At 40.2% G+C, this 19,319-nt stretch overlaps 1 protein-coding gene across 3 annotated transcripts in view; it reads left to right on the forward strand.

Moving 5' to 3' along the window:
- LOC105495703 (G protein-coupled receptor kinase 3) overlaps nt 1–19,319 on the forward strand; it is a 164,137-nt gene that overhangs the window by 99,812 nt on the left and 45,006 nt on the right. For all 3 annotated transcript variants that reach the window (XM_011765430.2, XM_071080302.1, XM_011765431.3), the window contains 6 exons: nt 5–106; nt 2,370–2,444; nt 6,181–6,242; nt 10,952–11,003; nt 12,826–12,917; nt 13,683–13,782. In XM_011765430.2, the coding sequence (XP_011763732.1) occupies nt 5–106; nt 2,370–2,444; nt 6,181–6,242; nt 10,952–11,003; nt 12,826–12,917; nt 13,683–13,782 (483 nt within the window). The remainder of the gene's footprint in view (nt 1–4; nt 107–2,369; nt 2,445–6,180; nt 6,243–10,951; nt 11,004–12,825; nt 12,918–13,682; nt 13,783–19,319) is intronic.

Genomic DNA, 19,319 nt, shown 5'->3' on the forward strand with positions numbered 1-19,319 from the left:
CTAGATAAAAGAATATGAAAAACTTGATAATGAGGAAGACCGCCTTTGCAGAAGTCGACAAATTTACGATGCCTACATCATGAAGGAACTTCTTTCCTGTTCACATGTAAGTGTTTCTTCTAGCTCTGTTACTTTAGTACTGCTGAATATGGGACCATGTTCAGTGTTTCCAGAATGAAAATAAAACAGTAGAAAGGTGTTTACAATTGAAAAATGCATGCCCGGGATGGAACCCATTTCTTCTGCTTTGTCATTTGTTTCCTGGTAATATTGGCACGACATGTGTTGCTTCATCTAAGCTTAGTTCATTTCCAAAAGCTGATACTTTCACTGCAAAAATCAATGAAATAAAATCGCTAATTTAGATCAACTGAAGAAAAAGTTCGTCTCAATGCAAGACATTCTGAAGGAAATTAAGCTTTGTTATTTTAAAATGAGCTATACTTTAACAATTAAGCTAATCAACTATTGATAAATATAAATTTTAAATGGTCTCTTTGAATGAGTAAGGTGGCTTATAATCATTATGTTAATTTTGTTCATTAGTAGTTAAATAGCAGTTGTAATTTTTTTTTTCTTTTAAATCAGATAAACAATCTAACTTGGTCATTAGGATAAACTAGGTTATTAGAAAATGATTCTACCAGGAGTAACTGGAAAAAGATTTATCATGTACTATCTCTACAGTAGGAATATTTTCCAAAGCGTGGCCTGACAGTCCTGGCCCGCTCTGTCAACGCAGTAGCCACTAGCTGCCTGTGGCAATTTACATTTAACTTTAAATTAACTAAAGTCAGCTGGGCGCGGTGGCTCAAGCCTGTAATCCCAGCACTTCGGGAGGCCGAGACGGGCGGATCACAAGGTCAGGAGATCGAGATCATCCTGGCTAACACGGTGAAACCCCATCTCTACTAAAAAATACAAAAAACTAGCTGGGCGAGGTGGCGGGCGCCTGTAGTCCCAGCTACTCGGGAGGCTGAGGCAAGAGAATGGCGTAAACCTGGGAGGCGGAGCTTGCAGTGAGCTGAGATCCGGCCACTGCACTCCAGCCTGGGCGACAGAGCGAGACTCTGTCTCAAAAAAAAAAAAAAAAAAAAAAAAAAAAATTAACTAAAATCAAATGGGAGTAAAAATTTAATACCTCAGTTCCTCATGAGCCACCTTTCCAGCGCTCAGTGGTTACATGGGGCTAGTGGCTTTTGTACTGGATGGCACAGATACACAACCCTTCCATCGTCGCAGCAAGTCCTATTGGACAGCACAGGTCGTGGTCATGGTGTATTTTGGTGCTTCTGTATTCATTGTTTATTTACAGTTCCTGCTGACATTTGCATAACTGTGGCTAAAGAGGGCGTCTCTTTCTTGTGGCATGCACTGCTCTGTTCCTTGGACCCACCTGGCTTGGTGAAGACATTTCTGGGCCTAGGGCTAATTGTTGCCACTCCCTGCCTTGCTGCCTCAGTAGGGAAGGACTGAACGCTTGAAGAATGCCAGATGTTCAATGGGAAAGCCTCCGAAAACTTAGTTTTTATGTAGTTCAACAATTTACAGGGTGTTTATTCGTATGATGGTACTTTTAAGCCTTTCTTCTTATTGTGCATTGTTAAAGAAGACACAATGTGAAGTTTGGAGTGGGGAGGATACCCTTTTAATTTTTATCAGTGGAAGCTCCATTGTTTTTGCCCTCGCTGGGGTTACAGTAAGACTTTCCTTAACTTAGAGCCTTTTACCGCTATGGCTTGACTTTGTAATCCTGACATTAATTCTTAGGGGTATTTTTGTGTATTTTCTCTTATTTGGTGGAAATTTTACATTTTTACAACCCCATTATCAGTTTGTTGATGGATATATTTAGGGTCCAAATAATCCTCCCACCTCAGCTTCCAGAGTAGTTAGGACTGCAGGTGCATACCACCATGCCCGGCTCATTTTTATTTTTATTTTCATGGAGATGAGGTTCCACTATGTTGCCCAGGCTGATTGCAAACTTCTGGGCTCAAGTGATCCTCCTGCCTCGACCTCCCAGAGTGCTGAGATTACAGGCATGAGCCAGTGCACTGGCCTGATAATAGGATTCTTTACACTTTATTATCAGAGTGATCTTGAACCCTTCTGGAATTGCATAGTGTCAGCCCCTGCATGGTCATTCTTCTGGACATGTAGCTAAGAACTGGATGCCCAGAGGAACAAGCACTTGCTGGGATTGCCTGTAAATACTCAACAGATTTTTAAAGAGTGTTTGTTAATATAATTACCATAGGTTACTGTTTAGTAATTGCTGTGCTAAATTTATCTGTTGTGATATTATATAACATACACAGATTCGTTACATCTTATTGTTAAAAAGTATTATTTTTTACTTTTGATAGCCTTTCTCAAAGCAAGCTGTAGAACACGTACAAAGTCATTTATCCAAGAAACAAGTGACATCAACTCTTTTTCAGGTAAGTTAAAATGATTCCAAAATAAATAGATAATATTTGCTTAACAGTTGGTCTTGGTGACATTCTTTCCGCATGTGCAATTACACTAGAGGACTTGCTTTGTACAGACTGTGTTCTAATCTGGAGCTTTGTCTGGGACAATTTGAGTTTATTATCGCTTGTCTTCCCATTGCAAAGTGTCCTCTTACCAATGTGCTTCATAAAGCCTTTTCTGAAAAAGGCCACCAGAGCTTTGCAGTAACATTATGTTCTAGAAATCAGTCAAGATAAGATATCAGAGAAGAAAGCTTTTTTTCCCGTTTGACATTCTAGCACCTGTGATGAGCAAAGACTCGACAAGATTTATTTTGTAGTGCCAGGCTGTTGATACTTGCTGTGATTATCCTCTACGGGAAATACGATTTATTTTCAAGATTCAGGAGCAAATGTTTGAGTGATCTTTGAGTCATGGAAAATTGTATTTTACCTTGGTTGTTCATATCTTGAACACAATACAGTCATATAGGTTTAAATGACAAGACTTGGAAAATCAAATTCCCCACTAAAAGGCCTATATATTTGGCATTCTTTAGATGAGGTGGTTTCACCTCCTCCCAAAAGCCTTTTCCATCCTGTGTTTTTTATAGAGGTGGCAGTGGTTTACAAGGACAGTCAGATTCTTCAGTGACTAAGTGCTTTTCATGTTTCTGTGAATTACAAGAAATAGGAAAGAATGTCATTGAGTAATATATTGGTTTTAATAAATGAAAATAATCAACTCATCTTTTTCCTGGACAAGTTGGTCATTTAAAGGGAGGTAAGTTGACTTTGGCATTTTGTGATAGTGTTTATGCAAAATGAATTTGATTATTCGGCAGAGCAAATGCCGATTTGGCTCTTAGAGCCTTTAGATAGTAACAAACTGGGTGTTACCTTTCTGTGACAATAATTAGATGGACTTTCATAAAATGTAATACCTGTCTGGATAGTAGTGGGTTATAAGCTTGGGTTATGGAATTCATTGACCTGACCTGGCTTTGAGTCCCAGGACCGCAGCTGGAGGACCTTGGGTAAGCTTCTCCACCTTCCTAACTTCAGTTTTCTCATCTGCAAAGTGGAGACAACACTGCGCGCTCCCTCAAAGGGAGGTCTTGAGGATTCAGTGAGAAGGGCACACACGGGTTGCGTTGTACGAGGCCCGCCCATCACTGTGCTCCACAAATGTTAGCTATTATCACACATCTTACAGTCAGAAAGTACAATGTCAATATCTGCTTTCTGTTGCCTCCATGATACTTGAGTGTCAGAATTTCAGTTTTCATCAGACTTTGCCATGGTACGTAGACAGCCTCATGGTCAATTACATTTAACATTGCTAAACTATACCTCATAATACATGGGTGTTACAAATCTGATTTTAGCTTCTACTATAACATAAATAACATTGAAAAAACATTGTTCCAGTGGAGATACAAAGACCACTAGGATTCTTTTCATACCTTCAAAAAACACTCAATTTAGAAGCAATTTCTTTCATATATCTTTTAAAAAACACTTTACTGAGTTGTTTTGTTTGTTAAAAACATAGTCAAAATAATTTTCTGGCTAAATGGATATAGAATGGGTATTATTCTTATTTCAGAGGTGAAGAGAATATTATAATGTTTATTAAAATAGTGTCTTAATACAATTCTATGTATTCTGTACCATCAGAGCATAATGACTAAGTATAAGTAAAAAGTATGTGTCTGAATGTCCTGTTTACAGAGGTACATTAACCAATAAAGTCAGTTGAAGTTCATAGTAAAACAAAACGTTTTAAAGTAAATACAAATGCTTTTTATTACATTCTTTTTGTTGTAAGATTGCCTTTAGAAGTAAGTAAGTGGGTAGGTCCATTGGTGGCGGGCTTGGGAGGGGCCCTGGCTTGTGCTAGGGTGCATCTAAAATGCACTGGGCCCTGAGCTCGGCTCTCAGCATTCTTAATCTTACCGAATTCTCACAACAGCCTTGCAACTTAGATACGACTGTTCTCTTTTACAGATTAAGGGAACTGAGGATCAGAGAGGGAAAGTAGTCTGATCCTGATGTCACTGTTGAACTCTGGCTTTCATACGCCTTAGCAGGCCTGCTGCAGTTCCTTCTGTTGAAAAGGGGCAGCGTGGTAGATTCTGTGTAGTCTTAGAAATTCCCAGTGACACTCATCTTTCACTTTATTAGCAGAATGTAGGGATGTTTGATAAAATGTGAAAGAAAAATATTAATTGACATAATAGCTTTTATAAATAGAAAAATCTGTGATCTATAAATGTAGCCTTTTGTTAGATCTTTGAACATTTGAACCTATTTCGTCTCTTGACTCTTTTGAACCTCTTGAGACTTGTTGAGGACTTGGCTAAGATAGATGTTGTGTGTTTCCTGGAATCATAGGATTTCAGAGCTGGAAGGAACTTCAGAGAGAGATAATTTAGCTTCCTCTTTCACCACGAAGGGGACAAAGTCCATATGGTTTTTGCAACTAGCTGTGGTGCCTTCCCCAGGACAGGGATAGTTCTGCAAGTTGGCGTAGACTGGCTCACCCCCCACCACTACCCCCTGCCCCATGTTGCCCGCCAGGCTAGCGTCCTTTCTGCTTGCAGGAAGCAAGGCTCCCAGAAGGACTGCAGCTGCCTCCCAGCCCATGTTTGGTTCCTGTGGCTTCTGCAGACTTCCTATTCTCGTCGCTTGGTTTGTACTGTTCCATGATGTAGTTTTTCTTTTCTTTTCTTTTCTTTTTTTTTGTAAACTTTCAGAATGATCTATGAAGACATAAAAAAAGTTTAAATTTGGATCATTCAATGAACCGAGGGTGCCAAAATGTTTCCTGAAACTATCTAATTGACTCTGGGCTGAACTGTGAAATATTGGCACTTTATATTTTTATAGTTCTTGATTTTAAAAGTTCATCACATGGGAAAGGAAAGCTGATGCTGTTTCTTCAGTAACGGGTAAAGTGGCCTGAAGTTGAAGTAGATGGTAGTTGTCCTCCAGGAGGGCAAGAGCGCTGTGTATGTGAACCAGGAACCCTCGCCTTAACCCCAGTTTAGCCATGGACCTTCTCAGAGACCTTGGGAGTGCACTGCCTGCAGTCCGGTAGCCTTACCTGCAAGATGAGGAGTGGGATTGGATCAACTCTCCCCTGTGGGTATCTCTATGACTCTAAGAGATAGAAAATCAATAAATAAAATAGCTAATTAAAAAAAATTTCATTTCATGGACCTATTAGCTTTGAGTTTTTAAAACTCAGTGCAGATTACAGATGCTTGTATTAGCCTACAAGTTGTGCCACATAACTTGTGGGGCCCAGTGCAACATGAAAATGCAGGGCTCCTCATACAAAAATGATGAAGAATTTCAGAAATGGCAACAACAGAGCTTTAAACCCAGCACCAGACTTTTCCGAGTCACACCTCTGTGAAGCAAGCCCTGCTCAGGGAGTAAGTGTCTGTAACTTGCCAGGAGTCATATTAGGTAGTAGGAATATAGTGGCAAACAGGGCAGACCTGTCTGTGTTGTCTTCATGGAATCAAGTGGTATAGATAAATATTGACGAATCCATTAGTGAATATTAGACAAGCACAGAGAAGGGCAGGTACCAGACATGATGCTATGGGGAGTGCATAATTGGGAACTTCGCTTAACCTGAGTCTCACTGGTTTGTGTTTTTTTGATACGTTCCGATTCATTCAGTGTGGAATTTCTTTTCCATCTCTTCCAGCCATACATAGAAGAAATTTGTGAAAGTCTTCGAGGTGACATTTTTCAAAAATTTATGGAAAGGTATGAAACTTTATGCATGTATACACACAATTTTTTATTGTGTATGTGTACCTCATCTTATGCTGTAAATGCTGACCTTAGAATGTGTGTTAATCATTCAGCAAGTATTCATTGACCACATACAATGTGCCAGGCTTTGTGTTAAGCTGTTTCCTCAGTACTTTATAACTTTAGGGTTTGTCTATCTTAACATCTCTTTGACCTTCAATTTCTTAGCTTCAATATAGTCTAAAATATACACTGAGGAACCTCAATTTTAAAAAGTATCTTATTGGGAGACCTTTGCTAATAATGCAAACTTGACTATAATTTATTGGATTCATTTGCTTGGATTTTGGAAACATGTCTCCCAAAGTAGGACAAGCCTGAACTTGTTGAAAAGTGGCAGCGTGGTAGATTCTGTGTAGGAGATTTATGTGGGATTAGAATTTAAGGACATAGGTCAATGTCTGTTTATAATCGTGTACATCATTAAATACCTAATAAATATGTCCCTTGGTTACTCAAACTATAGAACATGTTTATCATATAATATTCTGAAACTTTTTAGTGACACCTATAAAAATGTCCAGTTCATACGCTTTTCAGGCACCTACTGGTCAATTCTTCAGTTTTTGAGTATGTCTCTGTGACAATGCACCACTGAAATTGGACCTTCTAAAACAGAATCTGCATTGCCACTGACTTTACGTTATGAGCTTGGCTAATTTCTAGACAATATACATGATGATGATATCTCATGCTAGAGCTTTCTGCAGCTGCTCAGTAATTGCCCTTTAAGAACAATCGCTACTTTACTGTAGTTTTCTTCTCCACAAATTCACAGAACTAAAGCAATTAAAAAGAAAGTTGTGTCGCAATTCTATTGGAGTTCAAGAGATAATTTTATCCTGGAGTAGAGTCAGTATGTTGGGAAACTAATATTCATACAAATGACCGCTGTCTTCTGAGTAGTAGCAGGAGCTTTGCCAAAAAGCGCCCGCATCAAATGGAAAGGGTGGGCTGCTGGCTCAGGGCCGAGTTGCAGCCAACTCCTGAGCCATCTCCGTGGCTGTTGGTCCTAAAATCTGACCTTTCCCAACTCTTGGGTAAACCTAACTTTTGTGTGATCCTTAGGGGAGAAAGGAGAGAGAGGAAGGTAATTAAAAGTGGGGATGAGGTTCTCCCATGGATATTTTATAACTTTGCCATGCATCCTTTCACTTGAAACCAGGCTCACAGATAATAGTGATTTTCACTCCTTGAGCCAGTCATTTCGTATGCTTGCAATAAATGCAAATGACGCTGTTTGCATTTTAGGCAAGCAGGCACACGGGATTTTCTGCAGCCATTACAATTTTCTATGAATAAATTATTTTTAAAGTTGATGTGTTAATTTCTATCAAATTAGAAAAAAAATTCATGTCAGGTGATACATTTGGAGCTTTGATTTTGAAAAGCACAGGGACTCCATCAATATGGTCATGTAGCCTTTGACCTCATTGGGACTGGGCACATGCAGGGCGCCATGGAAAAGGCGATTTTTTTCCATGACCACCCTGAGTCTGATGGTAAAGAGGCAGCCATCAGCAATGCAGGGCCGTGTGCAATGTCTTCCCACCTTCCCTGAGGTCCAAGCAGGGCTATGGGGCTGAGTTACAGGTGAGGCAGAACTGGAGAGGGCAGTGGAGGCTTTCTGTCTTCTAGCTGAGAGCTTTGTGCCTCATTCAGGCAGTGAACTTCAGTAGCTCAGCAGGACAACGACTGAGTCAGGAATCAGAGTTAAAAACACTTCTACTCCACCCTTACTGCATCCCAGGCGTTTCCATGTCTTTAACCTCTGATCTTCTCTCCAAGATCCTTTTAAGTCATCTGCAAGGGTTCTAGCTACCTGAAGCCCTGTAATTGTCTGGGCTCTTTCGTTTGCCACAGTTCCCCTCCTGTCAAAGTGTCCCACTCAGTAACCAGGCATTGGTTGGGAATAGCACTCAGATAACCCCCGTGGAGACAGAACTGAGCCTAGATACTCAGGGCCATCTGTACTTCCTAAAGAGGAACTTGTTACAGCAAATCCATTCTTAGTGGGCAAAATATGTGGGCACTTCTCTCTTCCTTGTTTGTTAACCCTCCTCAGCTAGTTGTAAAATGTGTCAGATTTCCATCCCTGTCACCAGCTCTGGACTCCAGAATCTGTGAGAAAACAGGTATGAGCTAGCCCAACAAACCAAGTGAATTTCAAAGACCTGTCATAGATTTATAAATGCAGAGTGCACCCAAATGTGCTTTTGCCTTTTGCATGCACCATGCTTTTAAAAAATAGGTTGAAGTAACTCTTAGAAACTCTCAAAACATAATTTTAATTCACCAACTTCATCAGACATGTTAGGAGGATCAGTGAAACACTCTTTGTGAGTCATTTTAGATTAATTGAAAAAAAGATGCTATTGTAATTGCAACTGCTCCTCTGCTTTTGATTTTTAATTTGATTATTAGCCTCAGAAATATTTGTTACAGATCCTTATTTTTTAAAAGGTCTACTGGTTGGGTGTGGTGGCTCACCCCTGTATTCCCAGCACTTTGGGAGGCTGAGGCAGCAAGGATTGCTTCAGGCTAGGACTTCGAGACCAGCCTGTACAACATAGCAACACCCAATGTCTTCAAAAATAAAAATTAAAAACTAATAGCTGAGTGTGGTGGTGTGTACCTGTAGTCCTAGCTACTTGGGAGGCTGAGGCGGGAGGATCGCTTGAACCTAGGAATTGAGGGTTGTAGTGAGCTAGGATTGCACCACTGCACTCCAGCCTGGGACACAGAGTGAAACCCTGTCTTCAAAAGAAAAAAAAAAAAATTGTAAAGCTCATTAAATGAAGCCCCTAGGGAACTGTGATATTTGGATGTCTTTAAGGCATTCCAGTATGATGCTGATATTACCTGTAACTGCCTTCCTCCCTCTCTCCCTGAATCCTGTGTCTGTGTAATGAATCATGCCAGGGGCAAAATGAGATTGAACCATCACCACAATGTTCTCTACTTTTAAGAAGTATTCAATCGCCAGGCGCGGTGGCTCACGCCTGTAATCCCAGCACTTTGGGAGACCGAGGTGGGTGGATCACGAGGTCAGGAGATTGAGACCATCCTGGCTAACATGGTGAAACCCTGTATCTACTAAAAATACAAAAAAAAAAAAAAAAAAAAAAAATAGCCGGGTGTGGTGGCAGGTACCTGTAGTCCCAGCTACTCGGGAGGCTGAGGCAGGAGAATGGCGTGAACCTGGGAGATGGAGGTTGCAGTGAGCTGAGTTCGCACTACTGCACTCCAGCCTGGGTGACTTTTTTTTTTGAGACTCTGTCTCAAAAAACAAAAACAAAAACCAAAAAAAAAAAAAAAAAAAAAAAAGTGTTCAATCTAGAATGCATTTATTTTGAAAATAGTTTAAAAAACAAACACCTGGCCGGGAGGGTGGCTCATGCCTGTGATCTCAGCACTTTGGGAGGCCAAGGCGGGTGGATCGAGACCATCTTGGCTAACATGGTGAAACCCTGTCTCTACTAAAAATACAAACAATACAAAAAAAAAAAATTAGCTGGGTGTGGTGGCGGGCGCCTGTAGTCCCAGCTACTCGGGAGGCTGAGGCAGGAGAATGGTGTGAACCTGGGAGGCAGAGCTTGCAGTGAGCGGAGTTTGTGCCACTGCACTCCAGTCTGGGGACATAGCAAGACTCCGTCTCAAAAAAACAAAAAACAGAAACAAAAAAAACCCACCTTACAGATATGTTGCTCATTAATAAAAAATGTGATCAAAATGTCTTTTTAAATAGATACAGGATATATCTTTTTCCTCATGGATAAAGAAAACACTCATCAAGCAGTTGAGTGAATTGTGGGAGCATGTCATTGTGGCGAACTTACTGCCTCTTGGGATTCTAGACTGAGGGTTTCTCTTCTATGCTACCTGTGTCTTTGAGAGGCAGTACTAAATCTTGATTAAGACGATACATTAGATTCTTTTGGTCTGGGTTCAAATTCCACTGTCCCACTCTGTCACTGTGTGACCCTGGCCAAGCCTCTGAACATTTTGATGCCTTGGTCTCAGCTGTAAAATGGGGATCATAATAGTACCTGGCTGTAGAGTCGGTAGGAGGAATACATGAGCAGGCCTGGCACGTGGCTACTCTTAGAATTATTGTAAACATTAATTTTTTGTCTTAGAGCTGTGCTCTAAAAGCCATGGCTGTCCAATATGGTAGCCAGTAGCCAAATACAGCTATTGAACACTTCAAATGTGACAAGTCTAAATTAAAATGTGCTTTTAAGTACAGAATACAGATCAGATTTCAAAGACTTAATATAGTAACAAGAATGTAGAATATCTCATTAATTCATATTGATTTCATGTTGAAATAATTTTTAAATATATTGGGTTACATAAAGTATATTATTAAAATTTACATTATATGTGTGGTTCATATTATCTCCCTATTGGTCTGTGCTTATTCAGATAAAAGTGTTACCATAGCCTATGACAATTAAGAAGAAACATGAACTCTTTCATCTGAATCATGAAATAAAGCCATGAATACTGGTAAATGCTCTGTGAAAAAGGGTTTAAGAAAACGTACTTTATTTGACAAGCTACCCAAGAATGCCGTTCTAGTCTGTCTTACAGTGTTGTTTTGTAAATCCAGTTAATTTAATATTTAACTTTTTACTAATTATTTTATTCTCTTTTAGTGACAAGTTCACTAGATTTTGTCAGTGGAAAAACGTTGAATTAAATATCCATGTGAGTATCACTCTTTTCTTTTTTCTTTTTCTGAAATAAAAACTTCCTCTGGCTTAACCTCATGAGAAAATACTTGATTCTGGAACGTACTCCCAGAGGGTCCACTGCCCACACAGATGTCTCTCTTCAGCTTTAAGTACTAAGCACTCACCCTCCCATGCTTCCTTATAAACAATTGGAGCTTTAATTCGTTTTCATATTCAGATGAGAATGTGCTTATTTATGTAAGAAAGGATATTTTAAGCGGCAATTGACTCTTTAACAAAAATAGTAGTAAAAACACAAATCTTTTACTTAATGTAAGTCCTTCATGTCCTTGCCTTCTGCCGTTCTGGTAGAGTTCCTTTTCTTTTTCTTATTATTAGATGTAGTAATACAAATTGAGTGTCATAATAAAAATAATGACGTCTTTTATCAGACCGAGGCTTCATCTTCTTTTTTATCATTTTGAGAGTGATAAAAGCAATCTTCCAATCCAGGCCACGTTCTAACACGTCATCTCCTTAGTGTTGCATCTACTTTAAGTTTTCAATTTCAATAATTCTTATTGCATCATCCTTATTGCAGTTTGAAAATGCCCACATTTCTTTGCACAGTCTTTCTTACCTTATGTTTTACAATCTCCCTTCTCATAGGGTTGCAATTGGGCAAAACAATCAACTGGAATTTTTTTTTTTTTTTTTTTTTAGATTTTTACTTGAATGGTATTGTTGGAAGAGCAGTTTTGTTTTTTTAAAAATATTTTTAAAAATATTTGCTCTTTTTAATCTTCACTAAAAGGCCAAGAAATGATCTTTTTTTTTTTTTTTTTTTTAAATTTCTAACCTCCTTTCCCCATGATATTTCCTGGAAGGATTTAGAAGCAAGAGGCAATAACACATACCCTAAAAACCCCTTATCTCTGCTCTGGTTCTTTCATATGCTTCTGCCTCGGGAGACCCTGTGACCCTGTGTCCTTGTGGACTCTGAGAATCAAACGTGAATTCTGTGGCCCAAATGCAGGTTTCTATACGATGTTTAAGGTTGTTTGGGGGAACCCTTAAAGAATCCCACCTTTAATTTTCCAGGATATGTAAAGTAATAGGTACTTGCTATTGTCTTATGACCTCTTATGTGAAATGTCAGATTCACTATCTGTCTTTGTGCCATTTCACATTATTAAATCTAATGATGAAGTGGGGCATTACTGAGATATTATTGACTGAAGGAAAGTGCTTATGAATACAGCCTCTGTATATACTTTACTCACATTTAGCCTTGTTTCACGCTCACATGGCCAGCATGAGTGCTCTCTATTCACTAATGTTATCAATAACAACTTCACATGGCCTGCATCTGTTGGGTTTCCTGATCATATGGCCTCGTATCATAAACACATAGATGCCCCTGACATGGACTCTCATTTTTCAACTCTGATAGTTCTTGGAAGCACTGGATTGTTCCCAGACATTAGGCTTTGGAGTAGCTAAGGCTACTTTTCATTTTGATTAGACATTTCACATTCACTTGTCTTCAAGATATACATATTGTAATCTGGGATTCGTGAGAATGGAGAAACAGTTCGGCTTGGTTCCACTCCATCATCTTCCCTCGTGCCTCCATTTGGTGCCTCGTTTATCCTGGAGGTGGAGCTGAGGGAGTCTGTGGAAAATCTTGCTCCTGGGGCATCTCATCCTTCAGCTTAAAGACTCAGTCATGAAAAGGGTAGATCCCTAAGTCAGATTGCTATTTTAATTACTGTCTATGTTTTGCATGAAAAAATATTTAAAACACCATAGCTTTATGTAATCTTATGTTTTCATTTTGTGTTTGGATTTCCCAGTTGACCATGAATGAGTTCAGTGTGCATAGGATTATTGGACGAGGAGGATTCGGGGAAGTTTATGGGTGCAGGAAAGCAGACACTGGAAAAATGTAAGCTTTCAGTGTTCGTACGTTTTACTGGCACTATTAAGATTTTAATATTTGCATGAAAAGAAAATTCCTGTAGAGAAACATGGAAGCCTATGACATTGCTTTTGAAGTACTTTACCTCCAAAAGAAATTAAGCTGTAGGCCGGGCACAGTGGCTCACGCCTGTAATCCCAGCACTTTGGGAGGCCGAGGCGGGTAGATCACGAGGTCAGGAGATGGAGACCATCCTGGCTAGCATAGTGAAACCCCATCTCTACTAAAAATACAAAATATTAGCCGGTGTGGTGGCGGGCCAGCTACTTGGGAGGCTGAGGTGGGAGAATGGCATGGACCCAGGAGGCGGAGCTTGCAGTGAACCAAGATCACGCCACTGCACTCCAGCCTGGGCAACAGAGTGAGATCTGTCTCAAAAAAACAAAACAAAACAAAAATTGACCATTGCTGAATTCACAATTCCTAGCTGCTAAATATATACATATGCCCCCATTATCAGTCATAATAAAATTTATTTATATTCATCTGCCTTATCATTTATTTCACTGGGATTTGTATCCATTTAATGATACAAATATCTTAAGTATTGCTTGATTTCATTTTCACAATACATGCAAAATAAAAATACTTCTTGCATGGCGCTTGGGTGCTACTCTGCTTCTTTCAAACATGGCCTAAATATTCAGAAACTTGCCCCAGTATGATGTATATTGTTTAAATTAGTCTAGATATATTTGCAGCATAGATTTTTCAATAAATTTATGTTTCTAGGTATGCAATGAAATGCTTAGATAAGAAGAGGATCAAAATGAAGCAAGGAGAAACATTAGCCTTAAATGAAAGAATCATGTTGTCTCTTGTCAGCACAGGAGTAAGTATTCCATTTCCAGCATTTCTTTTAAAAATGTTTTGTTTGTTTTATAGCAGGATGGTTTATTATTTTTCCTTCTAGCTGATTATAAGGCCAGCGAGTTCTTGGGTGGGTTAGAATCTGATAGTATCTCTTTATTTGATTTTGCAAGTTAGAAGAACACTAGCCAACTCCATTATGCACACGCATGGCTTCTCCCTTTAGTGTCTATTTATTTGTCCTTGACTTCCTTCTTTGCAGAATATGGTAGTGGAGATGGCAGAAAATAATGATAACCAGAAAAATCACTGGAATATAGTCAAGCCTTGACTAAACGACTGGCAAGAAGGACTAACCTAGAGAGGAGAAGTAAGAGAAAAGTGGCTTCTGTCCTTCAGAAGCAAATCGAGAGAAGCGACTTGGATTAGTCACATCTGAATTGTCCTTTTGAGATTGTCCCTAGTCAGTGTTTCCCTGGAAGGTGACCGGTACCTGCCAGTACCTACCTGCTACTCTGATTATCAGCCTTTCCATTTCTAGCACCGTATTTCTACTTACTGGACACTTTCTTTGTATACTAAGCTATCATTTTTAGCTCAACATGTGTGACCCCACTTTTACCCTACATCTTCTTACTAAATAGCTGCCCATTCCAATTTCTTTTTCTGTTAATGGTATTACCCAAGATGAAAACCTGAGCATTTATGTGTCTGTACAGATGCCAGTGTATGTGAAGACACATCCAAAAACCCATCCTCCCAGTACCCTGTTCCTGCGTGTGTGCACTGGCATGGCTGGGACCTGGTGTTCAGAGTGGGTTAGGGAGTCAGGACAGAGAGGGAGAGGCATGGGGTGAGCGAGCGTGGAGGGGCCAGACACTAACTGTGTACCCCACATGTGAATGAAACTGTAGATACTCCAGCCAGGAAGATTTATATTCAGTGAGAAATGTGAGGGACTTCCAGATCCCATGGCTGGATTCTAAATAAGGTCTTCACCAAAAGGATCTGCAAAAACCAAAGTTTAGTGGCTAATGAAAGAATCCCTTTATTTTATTTTATGTATGTATGTATGTATGTATGTATGTATGTATGTATTTGAGATAGAGTCTTGCTCTGTCACCCAGGCTGGAGTGCAGTGACGTGATCTCGGCTCACTGCAAGCTCCGCCTCCCAGGTTCAGGCCATTCTCCTGCCTCAGCCTCCCGAGTAGCTGGGACTGCAGGCACCCGCCACCACGCCTGGCTAATTTTTTTTGTATTTTTAATAGAGATGGGGTTTCTCCGTGTTAGCCAGAATGGTCTCGATCTCCTGACCTTGTGATTCTCCTGCCTCAACCTCCCAAAGTGCTGGGATTACAGGTGTGAGCCACCGCGCCCAGCCAAAAGAATTCCTTTCAATTGCTGAGCAAGTAACCTGAGACCCAGAGAGATTAATTTCCTTCCCCAAATCTCTAGACTTTTTGGCCAGTACTCCTATTATCATCACTTTATAGACTGTATGTTTTTCATTTATCATCTGTATTTATTGTATTATAGTTTATATTATTCTATTGTTAAAGTGTTTCTAGAAGAGGTATTTGCTCTTGAAGCAAAAGAATAGCGTAATGTCGCTAAGTTGTAACAAATGGAAACCCCATAGCCATAAATAATTTCTAATTATGTGCCTTGACCTCCCACTGTATGGGCATTAAGCATTTCAAATAAGAGTTGCTTTGTGTGTATGACCAAGTTTTTAACTGATGAGAATGGAAACCAACATCCTGCATACTCTGTTGGAATCAGTGTGAATGGCATTGGCTTTTAATTTCTATTGGAAATGTCTGTATCCTAAATTTCAGACGTGGATGTGAGTACTGGATGAAGATTATAAGTGGTTATTAAAATATTAATTTTCAGTGAGTTATCTCAAAGCCTTGGATATTTATTCTCAAGAAGGCCTATAGAAAAAAAAGTTTTAATATTGGAAAAACATAAGTATAGTTTTCATGTAGTATTTTTATATTGATTTGACTCTCAGGTGAGAGGAGATGTGGTTAAGTAGCTGTGTAGTTTCTCACTGGTGTAACCCTAAGAAATTAGGGTTATTTGAGGCTATCACTTTGAACTAATTTAAAAGAATTATTTGTATTTTATTTAGATATCAAAACTATACGGGCCGGTCGCGGTGGCTCAAGCCTGTAATCCCAGCACTTTGGGAGGCCGAGACGGGCAGATCAAGAGGTCAGGAGATCGAGACCATCCTGGCTAACACAGTGAAAGCCCGTCTCTACTAAAAAAATACAAAAAACTAAACGGGTGAGGTGGCAAGCGCCTATAGTCCCAGCTACTCGGGAGGCTGAGGCAGGAGAATGGCGTAAACCTGGGAAGCGGAGCTTGCAGTGAGCTGAGATCCGGCCACTGCACTCCAGCCTGGGCTGCAGAGCGAGACTCCGTCTCAAAAACAAACAAACAAAAAAAAAGATATCAAAACTATATGATACTTTTAAAATTTATAAGTGCATAATTTAACCAAAATAATTACAGTAAAGTTATTTGGAATTGTTTTTGCTAATCAAGGCATACTTTCTATAGTTTTTAGTAAAACATAGTTGAAAATACCCTCATTAGGCGAAGCTTTTGATAAGCCTATATCGGCAGGCTTTCCTGTGTTGTGGGTATGTAACTGAAATGCATTCATTCACCACAGTTTTCTTTTTACTGGAAGTTTTTTTTTTTGTTTTGTTTTTAAATCTCAACTTAAGTATCCCACCCATCTCCCCAAAAGACAGTAGGAAGTGCTGTTCCGGTTTTCTTCTGTAATTCTCAGATGGCAAAAAAGGAAATATGCATGTTCGAGAACCAGCATAAGCGTGTCCACAGCTGTGAAGAGCAGTCAGCAATTCATCCAGTCAATCATTTAGGTTCCTCAGAAGTGTGACTCATTTATTCCTTGAACCACAGTTGAATGTCTAGGTTCAACCAGGCACTCTGCGGCAAGCTGGGGCTCCCAAAACCTGACTGTGGTCCCAGTTCTTAGTTCTTACAGAGCTGCACAGAAAGTGAAAAGATATTATTCAAATGATGATGGGAATGTATGGACAACTGGGACCTGTGGCAAGAGCCATGGAAGACAGGCACACGGTGCTCAGAAGGCCTTTTGCCAGGTGGAGATGGGGTCAGTGAATGCCCTTCTGAAGTTGGAGGAGCCAGTGCACGTCTGAGCCCAGGCACATGAGGTTGGGGGAATCAGATAAGGGGCCAGGTCTGCGGTGGTGGGAGGAGGCGTGCAAGAGAAAGCTGGAGAGAGACATGAAGGCCAGGCCAGACCATGAAGGGCATCGCAGGCCGATCTTGAGGAGCCTAAATGATATGACCGCAGTTAGAAACCAAGTGTTTTAACTAGAGAGAGACCATAATCAGCCTTGCAATTCACAAAGATTGCTCCGACTGCAGTGTGGAGGATTGTCTTTTCTTTTTTTTTGAGAAGGAGTCTCGCTCTGTGGCCCAGGCTGGAGTGCAGTGGCGCCATGTGCAATCTCGGCTCACTGCAAGCTCCGCCTCCCAGGGTCACACCATTCTCCTGCCTCAGCCTCCCAAGTAGCTGGGACTACAGGCGCCCACCACCATGCCCGGCTAATTTTTTTTGTATTTTTAGTAGAGACAGGGTGTTACCGTGTTAGCCAGGATGGTCTCGATCTCCTGACCTCGTGATCCACCCACCTCAGTCTCCCAAAGTGCTGGGATTACAGGCGTGAGCCACCGCGCCTGGCCAAGGATTTTCTTAACGACTTCATGGTCCTGTTTTATCACAGTTTTTTTATGGCGAGTTCCTGCAAAATGTAAGCTGTTTTGTTCACTGTTGGTAGGAAATCAAAGAAGACAGTTCCTTGCTCAAGAGTTTTACTTAATGGTCTACTTCTAAAAATCCACTTTTATTCTGACTTGTAATCAAGGCAGGCCCTCTTATCCATAATTATCCTTGGAACTATATCCCACCATTCATTAAATTGCCACTTATTTTTTCATATTGGTCAGTATTCGATTGTGTCCTGGACTCCACATGAAACCCATTATAGTGTCTGTTCAGCACCCCGAGAGGTGAGGGTTGCAGTCACTGATTTCTGTAGAGATAACCAAATCTGATTCCTTCACCCGGATGTTTATTTTACATTGAGTCAAAGATAAATATAGTTGGACATTAGTTAAAGCATGTACTTGGTAATTAAAACAGCATTTATTTGGTAATGACTAGACAGTAAGAGAAATAGCTGAGCTCCATTCTGACTTGTGCAGAGGTGACTGGATGTTTTAAAGGGACAGTGGCTGGTGGAGTGCAATGGGGAGTGGAGCAGAGTCAAGGAAGTGAAGAATTTTACAATGCAGGAAGGGGTGTGGTCCATATGGGACCCATGTTGGTTTGCTAACTGGGACTTATCCAGGTTAGACTCCTACCCTCCCATGGAGGCTGGGAGACAGGGGCTCTCTCTTTGAGTGTTGGCTGGAACAAATAAAAATTCTTTGGGAAGCCTTGATTTCTCTGAGGCAGGCATTTTAAGGGGGGCTGAACCTCCTAGGGATGTGGTCTTGAGCTGTTAGCTTTAACAATGCCAACTTCTGTTTACAGATTCTATTGAAATTTGAACATTTTCTTTGGAATTTAATAATTTTGTATGTGTGTGTTAAGAAAGAGGATATAGATAATCTAAGCCATTTTAAAAACTGAATCAGTTTAGTGACAAGTATACACTATATATAAAGAATCTAAGTGGATTTCATAGATAAAATAGATATAAATAGAGCTAATAGATCTAACATAGCACTGATGAATTTTCATAAGGAAATACACACATCTCTGGCACCCAGATCAAGAGACGGAGAGTTACCAGTATTCTAGAAATCTCTTTGTGCCTCTCTCAGTCACTAACCCCGCGCCCAACTTAACACTATCCAGATTTCTAACAGCATAATTTAGCTTTGCAAATTGTGTTTGAACTTTATAAATGTGCTCTTTTGTGTCTGGCTTCTCTCACTCCATGTTGCTTATGAGATTCATCTGTGGTGTTGCCCATGGCAGTAACTCCCTCCTGTAGCTGTGTGGAGAGGTCAGAAAGCCAGGTGTGGCTCAGGCCAAGTCTAGCTTGTTGGCCTTATTTTGTACAGCCCATGACCTAAGAATGGTTTTTACATTTTTAAAAGATTGTAAAGAAAATAAGCAAAGAATAATAGATGACAGGGATTGTATGCAGCCTGCAAGGCCTAAAATACTTGCTTTTTAGCCCTTTGCAGAAAACATTTGCTGATCCGTGCTCTATATAGCATTCTAGTGTATAAATATACCATACTATCCATTCTACTGTTGGTAGACATTGGGGTTATTTCCTGACTTGTGCTATTTTGAATGATGCTGTTTTGAATATTCTTGTGCAGGTATCTTGGTGCACATAAGTACAGACTGCTATTAGATGTCTACCTGGGAGTGAAATCACTGAGTCAGAAAGTTTGTGAGTGACACTCAGCCTTGGTAGATACCACCAAATGGGTTGCTAAAGTGGCTGCACCATTCATTGTACACTTCCAG

Source organism: Macaca nemestrina, chromosome 15, assembly GCF_043159975.1.
Source record: "Macaca nemestrina isolate mMacNem1 chromosome 15, mMacNem.hap1, whole genome shotgun sequence".
NCBI lineage: Eukaryota > Metazoa > Chordata > Mammalia > Primates > Cercopithecidae > Macaca > Macaca nemestrina.